The sequence below is a fragment of the Diachasma alloeum genome, unplaced genomic scaffold (genome assembly GCF_001412515.2).
Source record: "Diachasma alloeum isolate Michigan unplaced genomic scaffold, Dall2.0 Dall_scaffold_01987, whole genome shotgun sequence".
Classification (NCBI taxonomy): Eukaryota; Metazoa; Arthropoda; class Insecta; order Hymenoptera; family Braconidae; genus Diachasma; species Diachasma alloeum.
In genome coordinates, this window is record NW_021682024.1 from 68679 (window position 1) to 84836 (window position 16158).

Sequence of the window (16158 nt, forward strand, 5' to 3'; positions counted from 1 at the left end):
AAATTAGAAACAATAAAAAACATAGTTTTTTTAATGTTTTTTAAACTGTTGCAATTTGTCATATTTTTCCCTATCGTTAGTACGAGGTTGCTGAGGTGATCTAGTCAAGGTCGCCTAGACCTCGACTTCATTGAAGATTGTTAAGTTATGTGGGCGTAGAGAGGATGGGAGGGTGGATAAGTGGGCGGAATAGGGAGATGAGATTTTTGGGGATTTTAGGATGTTCTGTAGACATAAGTGAAGACTTTCGAGTTTTGGAGTTCCGCCAAACTCTTGAAATGTCATTTGATAGAGCACTTACACGTTTTTTGATGAAATACCGAAAATACCTAGCAAATTCTGAAAATTGTCATAAACGTTTGGAGCACAGTTGAGCTTTTACTCCTGATTTGTGCTTCCGAATGGCCGTATTGTAATCGTCCCATTTTCATATTCTCTAATTCTGACTCGAAACAGGGATGGCCATCCATCTTCCGATTCTTCAATACTAAAAGAATTTCCGACTTACATTGATCATTTCATTGGTCATTTCAGGGCTTTTGATGGTCATTTGGGACGTGCCCGTAGCCAAGGGGGGAGGGATAATATTGGACCACCGATTTGATCCCTGAGAATTGGCCCTCATTTTGATCCTTAATAATAATTGGCCCTCAGTTTGACCCTTATATTTTGACACTCATATTTTGACCCTTAGATTTGGAACCTTGGTTTAGCCCTTAAAATTTGACCCTTACATTTTGACCCTTGTTTTAACTATCACATTTTGATTCTTATATTTTGACCCTTGTTTTGACCCTTACATTTTGATTCTTATACCTTGACCCTTGTATTTAGACCTTTATTTTGACGCTTAGATTTGGACCCTTAAATTTAGACCCTCGGATTTTGACCTTCGTTTTTTGACTGTGATATTTTAACCCATATACTGATCCTTGTCTTTGAACCTTTATATTTTTACTTTCCTATTTTGACCCCTACATATTTTGATAAAATTGGGAGCGGAAAATTCCTGTATTTTACCCATTATGGAGCGAACCAATAACTTCCTGACCGATTCGCATTTTTTCTGTTCTTCGAACATTTGGAGTGTTTTTACATTTGTCTCTGCAATTATTATAGAAAAAGTTGGTGAAAAAATAATCGATTTTCGAAAAAATCACTGCCGGGATCAGGAATAAAAGTCCAAATAAAGGTCAGAAATAAGGGTTTGAAATAAGGGTTACAAATAAGACTCAGTCCTCGGGGTCAAAATACGCGTATCAAAGTATAAGGGTCAGAACGTAGAATGTCAGAATATAGAGATCTAAATATGAGAATCAAAATTTAAGGGTCAAACTCTAAAGGTCAATATGTAAGGGTCAAAATATAAGAATCAAAATGTGATGATCAAAATGTAAGTCAGAATAAGGGTCAAAATATAAGAGTCAAAACAGGGGGCACAATTTAAGGGTACAAATCTAAGAGTCCAAATGTAAGGGTCAAAACAAGGGTCAATATTTAAGCGCCAAAATATAAGAATCAAAATTTGATGATCAAAATGTAAGGATCAAAACAAGGGTCAAAATCTAAGAGCAACAATGTAAGGGCCAAACTAAGGGTCAAACTGAGGGCCAATTATTATTAAGGATCAAAATGAGGGCCAATTCTCAGGGATCAAATCGGGGGTCTAATATTATCTTTCCCCCCTTGGCTACGGACACGTCCCAAATGTCCACCAAATGACCATTAAAAGCCCTAAAATGACCACTAAATGACCACCAAAAGCCATGAAATGACCATGGAAATCCGTGGCTTGGCCGTGGTTTTCTTCATACGTGCTGTCAGATCGTTAGTTACCATGATAAATTATCCATTCACTATTTCCTCTCTATCGGCCTTATTTCTTAATCTTTATTAAAAACGCTGTTTGAAAATGTTCAGTTTTTTTTCTACTTTTTGATTGTTTTTCTACTTTTTATGATTGTACAATCATAATTTCTAAGCACTCCTGCGTGATGTAAAATCCAATGGAAACTGTGATATATTTTACATTATGAAGATGGAAAAACAATCGAGATAACGGTCGAAAGATAATCAACCCGGGCCTTAAGAAAACTAATCATGATGTAATTATTCATAGAACGTTTGTAAAATTGTAGTATGAATTTGCATGTACTTTGTTGTTTTTCATTAACCAATATATGAACAAAATGTTCTCAATTTTGTTTTCTGATTCTAGGACTGCCGACAAAAATTCCAGGGTGGTTCATTTTTTGATCATGAGGGTCTTCCCTACTGCGAAACTCATTACCATGCGAAACGAGGATCTCTCTGTGCGGGATGTCATAAACCAATCACAGGTAGTTAATTCATAACCCATGATAACTAGTACGTTTATCCAAAAATCTTGGAAGTCGTCTTTTATAGGCCATCAAACTCTCATCGAGTTCCTCTGAATAATTCCGTCAATTATTATTATATAAAATTTTAGTGTTCCCGAAGCTTTTCACAGGATTTCCTTACCATTCAAAAAATCTAGAAAATATTTCTTTTAATTAAAAAATTTTATCACGTAAAAAATAATTCTTCCCATTTTTGAGTTTTTGAAGGAATTTTATGTTCAAAAAAAGATAATGAAGCATTTTAAATTTTTCAATATATTTTCTAGATGGATATTTTCAGTTCTTTCCATTCAGGATAGTTTCAATTAGCTCAAAATAACAGAAATGATCTGAAACGCCAACACATTTTCTGTTTTTTCTACGTTGAAGTGACTTTTTTAAACAAATATCCGAATATCAATCATAAAATAATCACTTAAATGGAGACGTGATGACTTCCATACCTTCAAGAATATTTTAATTAGCAGAAGAAAATTATTTGAAGTGAAAATAACAAAACAAAAAATAATTAAATTAAGAAATAGTTGAATGCAGCTGAAACCATCAATTTCTCGACGACTGGGCCATATTTTCTTTTATTTATGGAATATTCAATACAAGTTGAAATCGTCCAGAAACTAACCCCCGTCTAGAAATTGACCTGGTTACCCTATGTCTGAAAAATTCTAGACTCAAAAGCTTTGGTATTTTGTTTTCTCGACGCGTTTTTCAACGTATGATCTAGATTTTGTTTCTTTAGCATATTGGAAAATTATATCCACTCTAGAGAAGTACCTTGAACGAATTATAAATTAGTTTCGAGGTCTTCGCGGTCATGAGAAATGAAAGAAATACAAATCCAAATGGACTTCTGGTGATAGAAATTTGGTACTTGAAATTAAGACTCCAAAATTAAGGATCATGAGGTTCAGAATAAGGGTTACGAGGTGCAAATTAAGGGTGACAGGGATCAGATTAAAGCCATGAGGGTCACGAGGGTCAGATTAAGGCTCACAAGGGTTAGATTAAGAATCACAGGGATCAGATTAAGCGTCTCAAGGGTCAAAATAAGGGTTATATTGGTCATTAAAGTCACAAGGATCAGAATAGAGATTATGGGGACCATATGGGAGTTGGCGAGCGGAGTGAGCAGGGGTCGTAGCTAGTTTTTTTTAATAAGAGCAATAAAAAAGTTCCTGTGATTTTTCATAATCCCTCTTCAATCGGAATCGACTTATCTTGCTGCACCACTTGATTCTTCAGTTGTACTCCCTACCTGATATCCTAATCAGTAAATATGTTCATTGTTTTTTATTTTTCATTTTTAGGCCGTTGCATAACTGCGATGTTCAGGAAATTCCACCCCGAGCATTTTGTCTGTGCATTCTGCCTGAAGCAGCTCAACAAAGGAACATTCAAGGAACAGAATGACAAGCCCTACTGCCACGGTTGCTTCGAGAAGCTGTTCGGTTGATCCTCTAAAAAGCTTCAGAAAAGTTACTCACAAAAATTTTAAAAGAAGCACGATGATTGAAATTACAATCAATGAGGGAATTTTGAAAATAATAATTACTGCAATACAAGATATGAATTCCTTCTGAATTTTTTTGAACTTGTTATATTTATGATTATTTTTTCCCCTAGACTTCTAACAGATTTCCAATAGAATCATTGCGATATAGGAGAACCTATAGGGGTTTTAAAACGGATATTTTCCGTTACCACCGGCAATTGACAAAATATGCGCAAGTAATTTTCATGATCGAATTCTAGGGAAAAAATAATCCGAAAAATACCCCTCGAGCTTGAAAAATGATCGGATATTTCCCTTCCCTTTCCCTGCAATAGGAGAATGTCAAGTTCATTTATATATAACGAAGTTGTCAGGAAATGATCAATCATTCCGAAGCTCTTGGGGTATTACTAATGAATATTTATGTACAGTTGTCATTAACTCTTAATTAATCCTGGAATTTAATTTTTTCTTATTATTTTTGAATTGATTTTTAATGTGACAGTGGAAAGAGAAATTTTATCAATATGAAGTTTTAGAACTAATAGATATTTTCAGTTGCAATTTATGGTACTATTAATACAGTATTAAGTAATCCACTCAAATAATGAAATTAGTTGTTCGATGAAAATGCCAAATAGCGACTAGAAAATCTACAATGTGAAAAAATGTACGAACAAACTTGTTTTAACTGAACAAGGAGAAGTGAATAACAAATTGAAACATCAGTTTTATACGAAATCAGGCTCCAGATTGTTTATTTGTACAATCAACGGTGTTGTTTTCTCAGTAAACATTGATAATCCTAAACATTAAGAAAACGTTCAATAAATACACGACCATTAAAAGATTCCAAACGTAATTTAATTGAGACAATTAATCCCACAACGAGGCTTACACACAGAAAACACCGAAAATCAATTCGCAAAGAGGAATGCTCAAGTAATTCAGCACATACAAAAATATATAAACAGTATTTTACATTTTATGTACAAATTTTTCGTTATGAGAAAATGAATGGCCTCGAATTGTCCTTGTTAAAAATGAATTAGCTTAAGGGGGGTCCAGGTGCAGCAAAGATGTCGAAAAAAAAATAGAATTTTCATTTTTCTATGCAATAGAAAAAAAGCTGGATCGATTCAGAGAAATTACAATTGTTCATTTTTGTAAATAATCAGGACAATCGTGGCTTTGAAATTTATCAAGCAAGACTAGGGAATAAAATCGAGAAGCTCTCGTGCCAGGGGTCACCCAACTGTGTGACATTTGGGCTCTTCTCGACTCTAGGTTCGTCATGAGACTCGTATCCACAGTCATCATGTTTATACCTCAGATGTCCATCAGAATCGTCCGAATGAATACTGACAGGTGACAAACTGTCAGAAATAGTGTAGCCAGGTGAAAGGTGATCTTTGTATGAGTATTTCGGTGTTAAATGTGTGCTATCATCACTGGAGACTTCCTGAACGCATTCCTGGATGGCAACATCATCATCCTCAGTACAAATGATGGTGATACAATTGGTAGCCTCGTCGTAAGTTCCGTAGACTGTATCGAGATCATTAGTAACTGGTTCCTGTTTAATTTTACGCTTCAGAAGATCCGCCGGGGATAAATAATTGGAATTCTGGTCTGAAGGGACCGGAATGATGGTGGAATTTGTCAAAACTTCATTATTTGTCTCTGTGTAAACGAGCGGAAAACAATCTGGAACTGATTCCGATGGATATGAGTCCCTCAAGCCTTCACTGGCTGCACTGGTTTCCACATTTTCTGATGTCTCCCCCACCATTCTCTTTGTATTGTCATATTCTTCAGCGGTATCTTCCTTCCCGCTGTCTTTGTCATTTGCTCGATTAGAATTTGCTTCCACTTCAGCGGTAACCTCTCGCAAAAGGCTCTCGGCGAGTTCTTCGAGTCTGATGATGTAGTCGTCCCCTTGAAGATCTCCAAAGAGCTCCTCGAGAGGAGGTAGAGGGTCAGTATCTTCAAGATTACCGTTGCATTTTGGGTCAGAGCTGGTGCCGATTGTGTTTTGCCACCCTGCGGCAGAGGGTTGGGGGACGCGGCAGATCCCAGTGTGGGCTTAACACAAGCGACACGATTCTGACACGATTCACAGTAAGTTACTGATGATGCTGATTGTGAATTCTCCGAGGGACTCTTTGACTCGGACTTGAGACGTTGGGTCTCGGCAATGAGGGCCTCGTTCTGAGAGCGTAGGAGAGCGCATTCTTCCGAGAGGAGATCGTTCTGCTCATGGAGGGCACGCACAGTTTCCTCGAGCTCGTCGAGCTTGGCTTTCTTGCGATCTCGGGATGTCTGGGCTGCCACTCGGTTCTTCAGCTTTCTGCAATTGAATTTTTTCGTTTTTATTTCGATATTCATTCAACATTAATTAAGCCAATAAATGAGGACATCCACGCCAAATCAGCAGACAAAAAAAGTCGATGCTGGAGATTTTTGTCTCAATTTTTTTCTGAAAAAATGTATATTGGACAAAAATTTTGGAAAAAGAAAAATGAAAAAATATTGATAATTGAGGAAGTATGATTTTTTGAAAGTTTGAAAATGGCTAGTTTTTGTAAACAAAATTTTTTTATCCAAATTGGCCTCCATATTTCTGCGGAATTTCAAATAATCAAATCGCAGTTTGGCCCATTGAAAGAACATGAAAAACCCTTCAAAATAAGACGTCACACATGGCATTATTTTCAGTTTGACGGGGTTTATACGAGAAAATGTTTTTTTTAATGATTAATTACTAAAAAAGCAAATTTTTTTTAAATCTGAAATATTCAGTTATAATACCCCGAGACCTTCAAAATTATCGGAATATTTCCCGATAGCTTCGTTGCAAACAAATGAAAGTGTCAAGTTCTACAGGCTAAAAATCCCGAGTGCGCAGCACGAAGAATTTTTCTGCAAAACTTGACACTTTTGTTTGTTTGCAGGGAAGTTTGAGGGAAATATTGCCAGTAATTTTGAAGGTCGAGGGGTATTCGGCGGAGAATTTTCCGGAATTGTATTCCCATGTATTGTATTCTCAAATGTATTCCCATTGTATAATTAGACAAATGATAATTTTTCACTCAAAAAATCATACTGAAGACGAATAATAAAATATGAATCTACCATTGGCTAATATTCAATTGAATATTCACTCATTTGGGCGATAATTGCATGAATAATAGTGATTTTCATTTAATTTAATTTCATTTAATTCTGTAGCCGAGATTTCCTCAAATTAAGAGAAAATTTATCTCAATTTAGGCACAATTATAGTAACTTCAAGTAAAAATTGAATATTTCGAGGATTTTTTGCTCTCTAGATTTCAATACCATAGAGTCCTGATATCCAGAGATTTTTATTGGAAACTAGAAATTTTTTCCATCTGTTAATGTTGGCAGCAGGGGAAATTTTGCTTGAAAACAAACATAACATTCCGCTTTTTTTGTGGGGAATTAATAACCATGGTGTTACGAGGTGGAATGACAGCTCGAATGCCAGCTGTATCTTCATCTTTCCTTTACATATTTCAATGGTGGCAAAGTATAGTTACTCTTCAGTGAAACTGTAATCGAAAAATTCTTCACAATCAAGGATTCTCTCCAAATCATCAAAATGATTTTCCAATAAATCAAAAGATAAAATTTCAAATCAATTTTCTTCTAAGATGAAACAAGTATTTTTATGAAATTAAGTTATTACATTCTGGGGAACCTCGTTATAGAGCTTGAACAATTTCGATTTTCGAAGAAAAATATCACTTGACATTTACTCTAGAAAAAATAGAAAATTTAGATAAAATAAATGCAAGGGTTCCATCCACTTTAACTGAATATTCCCGTTCAAATGTTCACAATATAAAAAAAATTTGAAAAATACTTTGAATGTCATTCCCTTGAAATTATTATTTTCCCAATTATTCAGTGATTTAAGCATACTCAAATAAATTATTAATAAATGGACAGTATTTGTAAAAAGAGGTATGTATTTAGATGCCACCATTATGACGACATATGCTAGCGTGGAAGGAAAATCATAAATTTTAGTTTTAATGCAAAAATAATCATTCTAAATAATTTAACAAACAAAAAACATAGATACAAGTTCATGAAATATTGACTCACTTTCTTTGTAATTTCTCCTCCCACGTGAGGTGATCAAGCCTTCTCTTTTTTCCCCTCAGCCACTCGTCTGGTTTAACAATCTCACACGTTGAATCATCCATTTCCTCAACCTTCATTTTCCTCGGTTCCATCTTCGGCTTGGCTCCACGAATCGAAGTCGCAAAATTTATTTCGTTACCGAGTGCAGTTTTTTGCATGCCTTTAGGCAGCGTAATGATGACACTCCTCGGAAAGCTCATGATAAGCCATTAAATTCTCGAATGTTCTACGGTGGAAGTTCAACTTTTCAACGCCTCTCAATTGCCAGTTGTTTTGTTTATTATCAATTTTCGTCGGTTGTAGCGTTTCTCACGATATTCCACTTCCGATAACTTCGAGAGACGATCGCAAACTGAATCCTTGCATCACCTCTAGGATCAAGTTTATTTCGCTTTCTCCTTATGGTTCTATTCTTCTCACGTTTCTGATGCAACTGTTGTGACGTACAAAGTGTTGGATACCACGATTCGGGCGATGGTAGGTGGTGGGGAGTAGGAAATTACGGTTCAGGAGGTGAAAAGGGGTTGGATTGGCCGAGACAACGGGTGAATTGATGTGGGGTTTTGTGATTGGTCAGTGGAGACACCACAACTGGAACTGTGTCGTCATGGTGATCTGTGTTGGGTATTGTGGTTGGGGGAATATTTTTTATTTTTGGCAAGGACTGAATCAATTGGAGTAAAACGTACTCTATTGTTTTTTTTATAATTATTATAATTTCGGAAACGTTATTGTTCTTTCAATTCAGGGATCGGCATCAATCATTGTTAGAAATTTTCGTCTGAATTTTCCGTGCCAAATTCCGCAAGTGTTTGATCATGTTCAAATTCCACTGAAATTTCAGGAAATCTTAATTGTCTAAATCCGATTCAATATCACTCTCATGAGATTTACTATAATATCTTCAATGAAATTTCAAAAAATTTCTAACAGTGATCGTTACTAATTTTTGTAATTATGTAATATTGTAATTACAAAATTAATAATGAAATAATGAAGATCTATTTATCTCCATTGAAATTTAAAAAATAATAAAATAAGTGACAATATGGAATTGTCAATTGACTATTGAATAAATTATTCTCACTTTCATAGAGAGAATAGGCCAATAGCGATTTCAATAGGCCAAAAACAATTTTTTCTTGATTTTTGGACATGTTGGAAAAGAGGTTCAAAAATATATATCAACGCGGGGAAAAAAAGAAGAAAAAAATTGTGCATAAGTTATGCAAAGAACTCGGTAAATATTAGCTGCATAAAAAAAATGAAAAAGTACTTTTTTACTTCCAAGGTATAATAGATTCATACGAAGTTCCTTTGCAAGAAAGTCCAATTGACCATATATTTTTTAATAAGCAAATCAAAAAGTTAATGAAAATACGTTTGCAGGTCACAAAAAAATCCGAAAAAATATATGTTATGGAGTGCATATCAGAGAATTCATTGTTGAATTTTCAGAGGGTATTTCGATATAGGGATTGAGATATTAATTATAGCGTGAAACCGCGTCGAGCTAAGGCCGACCCCGCTCAGTAGATACCCAAGTAAGCCTACAGTGAATCATACTCAGTGATTTCTCCGCATGTTATCTTTCTCAATGCTATTAATTTCATAATTCTAAAACCTCATGAAAGTATTATCGTTTAATGTTTTTGGAACTTGTACGTGATTCATAATAACTTATAACTTATGAGTAAAAATGACGGAAGAGCAATTTGAGAAGATTTGTGCACGTAAATTGGACTTGGACTGCTACTGACCGATCTGAATTAATTCGAGGAATTGAGGATACTAATTCTTTTATAACGAATTTGTGTGATGATTTGAAAGCTCTCAGACTTCATGATTTCATTGCTAAAAGCCAAAATGCTCTTCAAAATTTTTACATCAGCGTTAAATGAGCTTGAAACCAGGCAAGTGTATCATTCTTAGTGACTTTGCTGAAAATTATAGATTTTTAATTTAGGATGCTGTTCACGGCTATCACTGGGCAAAAGATCAAGTAACTATTCATACGCTAGTTATATATTACCGCGATTAGAGATGCAAAATGACCGTCATTTTTTGGTCATATGATGCAGTCTCAAAAATGACGGTCATATGGCGCGCACATTTTCTATCCAAAAATGATGGTCACAAATAAATTGTAAGCAAGTTGTTGTCAAAACATCTATATAGATGCATAATCACGATCATAACTAATTTCTAATTTGTGACGGTCATAAATAAAAAAAATAGTTTCATCTATAGAGATGAAAAATGAGCGTGATTTTGTTTCAAAATGCACATTAAGTTAGTATGAAATGAATTCAAATAAAAATTGATACAGCAAAAATGACGCTGCATCTATACAGATGAAAAATGCGTGTCATATTTTTTTGGCAAATTGTGGTGGTCATAGAGGAGGGGGAGGTGAATTGTGACAGTCGTCATAAATGCCTCGTTATGTGACCGTCATATGAAGGATCATACGACGCATTTGCGTCTCTAACCGAGATGGTACTGAGTTGAAACGCGATAGTTCTGTAGTAATTTCCGAGTCCTCTATTCACGATCCATTAGCCTGTTCATTTATTACTCAGACAAATTATCAACATTTTAAAAAGAAAAAAAAAGATATTGAGAAAATTTTCCACTTCTTTAATGGTTCCGGTTCGTTGTATAAAAATCGAAAAAATTTCATTAATGTGATTCATCATCAAGCGCACTGATAGAACGGTTTAGTCGAACCAAACGAGACTTTTTAACTATTACCACGATTTGTTAGCTATTAACGAATCGCGGTAACAGTTAAGAAGCCTCGGGTGGTGCAACTGAATCGTTCCACCTTTTCTATTAGTGCGAACTTTGGTATGGATGCTAATAGTGGACGCAATACCCCCTTCCCGTGTGCACTAAAAGGGCGGAAGAATATCATCGTTTTTTCTTATGTTGTTTGGCTTCAACAAACCGAATCTGTTGATGTTTGTTCTCTCTGACCGTGTATCTGAAAGTTATTAACAATCCAATTGTTTAAACCGAGTTCGCGGGACAGCTATGAGAGATGAAGAAAAATACTTCGAATAAAAGATCTTGCTTTCGTTGAGCNTCATCGTTTTTTCTTATGTTGTTTGGCTTCAACAAACCGAATCTGTTGATGTTTGTTCTCTCTGACCGTGTATCTGAAAGTTATTAACAATCCAATTGTTTAAACCGAGTTCGCGGGACAGCTATGAGAGATGAAGAAAAATACTTCGAATAAAAGATCTTGCTTTCGTTGAGCTAAACATATTTCATCTGATGGATTTTTTTCTTATTCAAATTATTCAGCGAAATATTGAGGGTCAAACGAATCGTTCAGTTTGGTGACGCGGGGCAGGGTGGAACGTCGCGGGGTACTGTGCCCCATGCATTTCCACGGGGAATTTGAATCCCGGATATCTCGAAAAATAATCGAGATACGAGAGAAATCGATAAAAACAAATATGTTCAGTTTTACAAAAGGAACATCTTTTGTTGGAACTATTTTCTTGTATCTCTAATAGGTTTCAAGCAAACTCGGTTTAAACAATTGAATTGTCAACAACTTTTGGATGCACAGTCTCAGATAAAAAACACTGACAAATTTGGTTTCTTCAAGGCAAACAACATGAGAAAACACAGTGATCTTCTTCCGCCCTTTTAGTGCACACGGGAAGGGGGTATTGCGTATGGACTATAAAGGACTACGTTTCTTTGCAACATCTTACGGTAAAAAAGGTGATTACCTTCTTCGGCGATTGATGATACACGCCGAAAAATTGTTTATTTGAATTAAATAAACTTTATTTGATTCTAATAGAGGGTTTATTTTAGTCAAAAAAAGTTTATTTAATTTTAATAAACCATTTTTCTGGGTATACGTTTAAGGGGGGACCCCGGTGAAATGTGAAAGTCTTCGGTGGATCTAGGGACTTATTGAGCGATTTTAGTTATATGATGGGATATGTTAAAAAGTGGGGAAAATCCCGGACCCAATCGGTTTTGCCCCGTACTTCCACGGAAAACGTTGTTTTTCATGTTTCTACTTTTAAAATATTCCTCGTTCCCCAATTTTGATCCGATTTGATTTTTTTTTCAAAATGTTCGTGAGGCTCCAAAGAACAAAGTTAAGCTTCCGTTTTACGATTCATTATATAGATTATAAGAAAATCGAAAAAACCCGAAAAAAACGAAAAACCGAAAAAAAAGGGTTTTCCCTTCTGATTGGCTTTGCATTATGCCTGAAAAGTCTTTATTTTTAATAGTTGACGATCAGAAGGAAAACCCCCTTTTTTTCATTTTTTTTCGATTTCGTCATGATCTATATAATGGATCGTAAAACGGAAGCTTAACTTTGTTCTTTGAAGTCTCACGAACATTTTGAAAAAAATAAATCAAATCGGATCAAAATTGGGGAACGAGGAACGTTTTAAAGGTAGAAGCACGAAAAACTACGTTTTCCGTGGAAGTACGGGGCAAAAGCGATTGGGTCCGGAATTTTTCCCACTTTTTAACATATCCCATCATATAAATAAAGTCGCTCCATAAGTTCCCAGATCCACCGAAGACTTTCAAATTTCACCGGGGTCCCCCTTAAGAGAGCCTCAACACGAGCAAGTATACGAAGACCGTATGATAATCATAGCAGTACTCCACAACAATTGCATATTCGCCAAAAAATCGATTGATTCCATTCAATCTTTTGTACAAATGAAGAATCTACACTGTACAAACCGGCTTTGAAAATTCTTCCCCCATCGTTAGGAATCGTCAATTTCATTGTTTTAAGGATAATCGGGCGAGCTCGGAGGGTTAGAAAAAAGCAGCCATTTTTCTCTTTTATTTTTTACATATTCTTTAAATGATGAAAAAGGCGTGTGCAAAGTTTCAGACTGCTGGGGAACATGGTTAATTTATTATGAATTTTTGAAAAAGTGGTCATTTAACCCGTGATCTTATGGAAATCACAAAAAAAAACTGCAAAACCCAAAGAAAAAAATCAGCCAAAGTCATGAAACTTTAGACACATTTAGAACATGTGATCAATGATTTGTTGAGTGAAAAAGATTGTCGCCTAGGAGAATTGTTTATTAATAATAGCGAAAAAAGTACTGAAAAATGTAATTTCTGTACGTCTCAAGTACCGATCGGGTGGGGGTAGCGCGGTCAATTTAAACATCTCTTGAGAGAGAGCGATGAAGCGTTGTGATTGGAGCTCCCTCGAACCAGTGGTACCAGCTCCTGGTGAAAAAAAAACACTACCGACGATGTTGACACTTTTTCGGATTAATATTTTTTCATTTATTAAAAAAAAACAATCTGAAAACCATTCAATGCGTGGAACAGATTAGTACATTAGAGTACAAGGGCACAAATTTCGTTTTCAACGAATGCGTAGTTTACAGGCCGAGCCGAACGCTACCGACGATGTTGACACTTTTTCGCATGGATTAATATTTTTTCGTTTATTAAAAAAAAAACAATCTGAAAACCATTCAATGCGTGGAACAGATTAGTACATTAGAGTACAAGGGCACAAATTTCGTTTTCAACGAATGTGTAGTTTACAGGCCGAGCCGAACGCTACCGACGATGTTGACACTTTTTCGCATGGATTAATATTTTTTCGTTTATTAAAAAAAAAACAATCTGAAAACCATTCAATGCGTGGAACAGATTAGTACATTAGAGTACAAGGGCACAAATTTCGTTTTCAACGAATGTGTAGTTTACAGGCCGAGCCGAACGCAAGGTCTGTACACCCATTCGTTGAAAACGAAATTTATTACCGAGTGCTCTATAATATTTTATGTCAAGTCATGCAGAAGTCGAGTTTTGAGCAGACTGCGCGAAGCGCAGCGTGCGATAAACTTGACTTATTGCACGGCGCGACATAAAGAAATAAATTTGATTAGCTCCAAAATAGTATATTTCGTAACGAGTGCAAAAAAGTGTTTTTTGGTGAGTGGGAGGTTTATATCACGAGCCGAAGGCGAGTGATATAATCCCACGAGCTAAAAAACATTTTTTCACGAGTTACGAACAATATTTTTCATCACAATGTGGCGGAAATTGCCATCACAATGTGGCCAAAAAACTCTTTTCCGCACTCGTAACGAAATATACTATTTAACCAGAGATACTTCCTAATATTGCCTGAATTTTAAATCCGAATGGGAAAAATTTTTTTGTTCAGCGATTGGTTTTCTGCAGGAAAACAATAGAAACCCCTCCGCCTCACCTCCTACATTTCCTCCTCGCCCGATTATAATTAAAGCGATTAATAATACTCGTAGTCCTGAATATAAAATTCATCACCTGGACAGTGAATTCAATATTCGAAACATTGTAAAATAAGTTTGTGAAATCCATGCCACTTTATAGAATATACCTATAGTACTTTTCGATATATTTTTTTCAATCAATTATTATTGTTTCCATATTTGTCCCATAATTCCACATAGAAAGAGAAAGAATGCATTGAAATGTGAAGAATCAATTATACATTTACTTTCCAGATACTCGTACCGTTTGTTGAATACCGCGGATTTACTACTGCTCGCTCAGGACCGCCTGCTCACCGCTCCACTTCTTTTGACGTCACCGCACGAAATAATTAATATCTTAGGCCCTATATCGGAAAGCCCACTAAAAATTTAACAGTGAATTCTCTGAAATGTACTCTAACATTTTTTTCTCCAATTCTCTAAACTTTATAAAATATTTTAAACAATTAGGGCAACATTTCAGAATTTAAGTTTCTTTTGTGTGTCTATCATAGCCTGCGAAATCACGCATTGTAAGCAATTAAATTATTAATAATAATTAAACCCCTAATGTTTTGCCCGGGGAACCAACAAAGCGGTAATCAGCGTCCGAAAAAACCGATACAGGACTTGTATATGCGTTAGTCACCAATTCATTATATCAGTGATCTGTTCAGCGTTAGTGATTTTCATCACGGAATACGTACAAACCCTATTTAATTCATGTTTCTATGGCTAGAGTCTCGTATCTCAATGTTTTGAGAATTAAGAATTGAACCTGTAATTAGCAATTCCACGTCAAATCCGACATGAAAAAAATTTCATGTTTCCAATTGTCCTGCCGATTTTATTTAAGGAGTACATGAGACCAAAGCTCTCATAAAATTTTTAGAGCGATTAGATTTTTTTCAGCGAGTTATGATTCTTCAAAGAATTTCACTTTTTCCACTTGAATTTTGATTGTTTGAGAAAAAGGTGAAATAATTGAATTTAATCATTAGGTATCCAATTTTTGTTTTCACACACTGAAAGGTAATTGGAGAAGCTTCAAAATGAGCGCAATTGAAATGATTTTACTCAATTTTTAGAGCTGTTATGGCAAAATCACAATTTTTTTTCACTCTGCAATTACTCGAAAACTTTTTTTTTTTAACCTGAAATTTTAGGGGTCACATGGGGACATAATTATCGATATTGTCACCGAAGGACAATAATTATTTTGCAGTGATTCTTCATTAAACAGGGAACAATGCGTAAATGACGAAGAAAAATAATTTTATGACTAGTAGTAGTTGAAAAAGTAACTTATTTCAAGCCATATTCCACTTCGGAACTTATGACTATCCATCTGAACGTTACAGTAAGGAAGGGGACACTTAATCGATTGCTTAGCGTAAGTCTCGAATCGTCTCAGTGTGAGAGGAGTGGGGGGTCCGTCCGAGTATTATTGCGCCATAAGAGAAGCGCGATGGCGCGTGCACACCACTATAAAACGGCGAAAAGTGGGGAACCGTGAGACGCAGCAAAGGGTTAAGAATCCTGACTTATTTGATAATTAATGAATTTATGGCGGATTGCATTTTCTAATCGTTTTGGAATTGGGAAAGTGTTGATTTTTGACTTTTTCAATGTTGTCGTCTCACATAAAATGTTGAGAAACTACTTGTGAAGATCATGTTTTCTTCATGAGGGAATCCATATGAAGACGCAGGTCCTCATCAAAATGGCTTCGAATTGAGTGGAACTCAAACCTCTACCGACTATTATTATTCTCACACTGAAAAAAAAATTATTTTGGTCAAATATCAATTACTTAAGAGAAGTATTCATTTTTTAAATAACGTAT

At 35.4% G+C, this 16158-nt stretch overlaps 2 protein-coding genes across 2 annotated transcripts in view; one reads left to right on the forward strand and one right to left on the reverse strand.

Annotated features, from left to right (window-relative positions):
* Positions 1–4724, forward strand: part of LOC107046790 (leupaxin) — a gene marked incomplete at its 5' end in the record, with an annotated part of 56316 nt that extends 51592 nt beyond the window's left edge. Inside the window, 2 exons of the mRNA XM_015269500.2 lie at positions 2227–2339; positions 3689–4724. Coding sequence (XP_015124986.2) covers positions 2227–2339; positions 3689–3834 — 259 coding nt within the window. The remainder of the gene's footprint in view (positions 1–2226; positions 2340–3688) is intronic.
* Positions 4599–8497, reverse strand: LOC107046789 (X-box-binding protein 1). Its single transcript, XM_015269499.2, has 2 exons — positions 8008–8497; positions 4599–6223 (listed from the first exon to the last, which is right to left on the reverse strand). Exons 1-2 carry the CDS (start codon positions 8244–8246, stop codon positions 5611–5613), a joined length of 852 nt encoding a protein of 283 aa, XP_015124985.1. The 5' UTR covers positions 8247–8497; the 3' UTR covers positions 4599–5610.
* Positions 8498–16158: the final 7661 nt, after the last annotated feature.

What these genes read in the sequence shown, in the direction of transcription:
- LOC107046789 (XM_015269499.2), bottom strand. Translation starts at nt 8,246, where the DNA reads ATGAGCTTTCCGAGGAGTGTCATCATTACGCTGCCTAAAGGCATGCAA. An exon ending in GAGGAGAAATTACAAAGAAA is followed by an intron (nt 6,224 to 8,007) that starts GTGAGTCAATAT and finishes ATTCAATTGCAG; the next exon opens with AAAGCTGAAGAACCGAGTGG.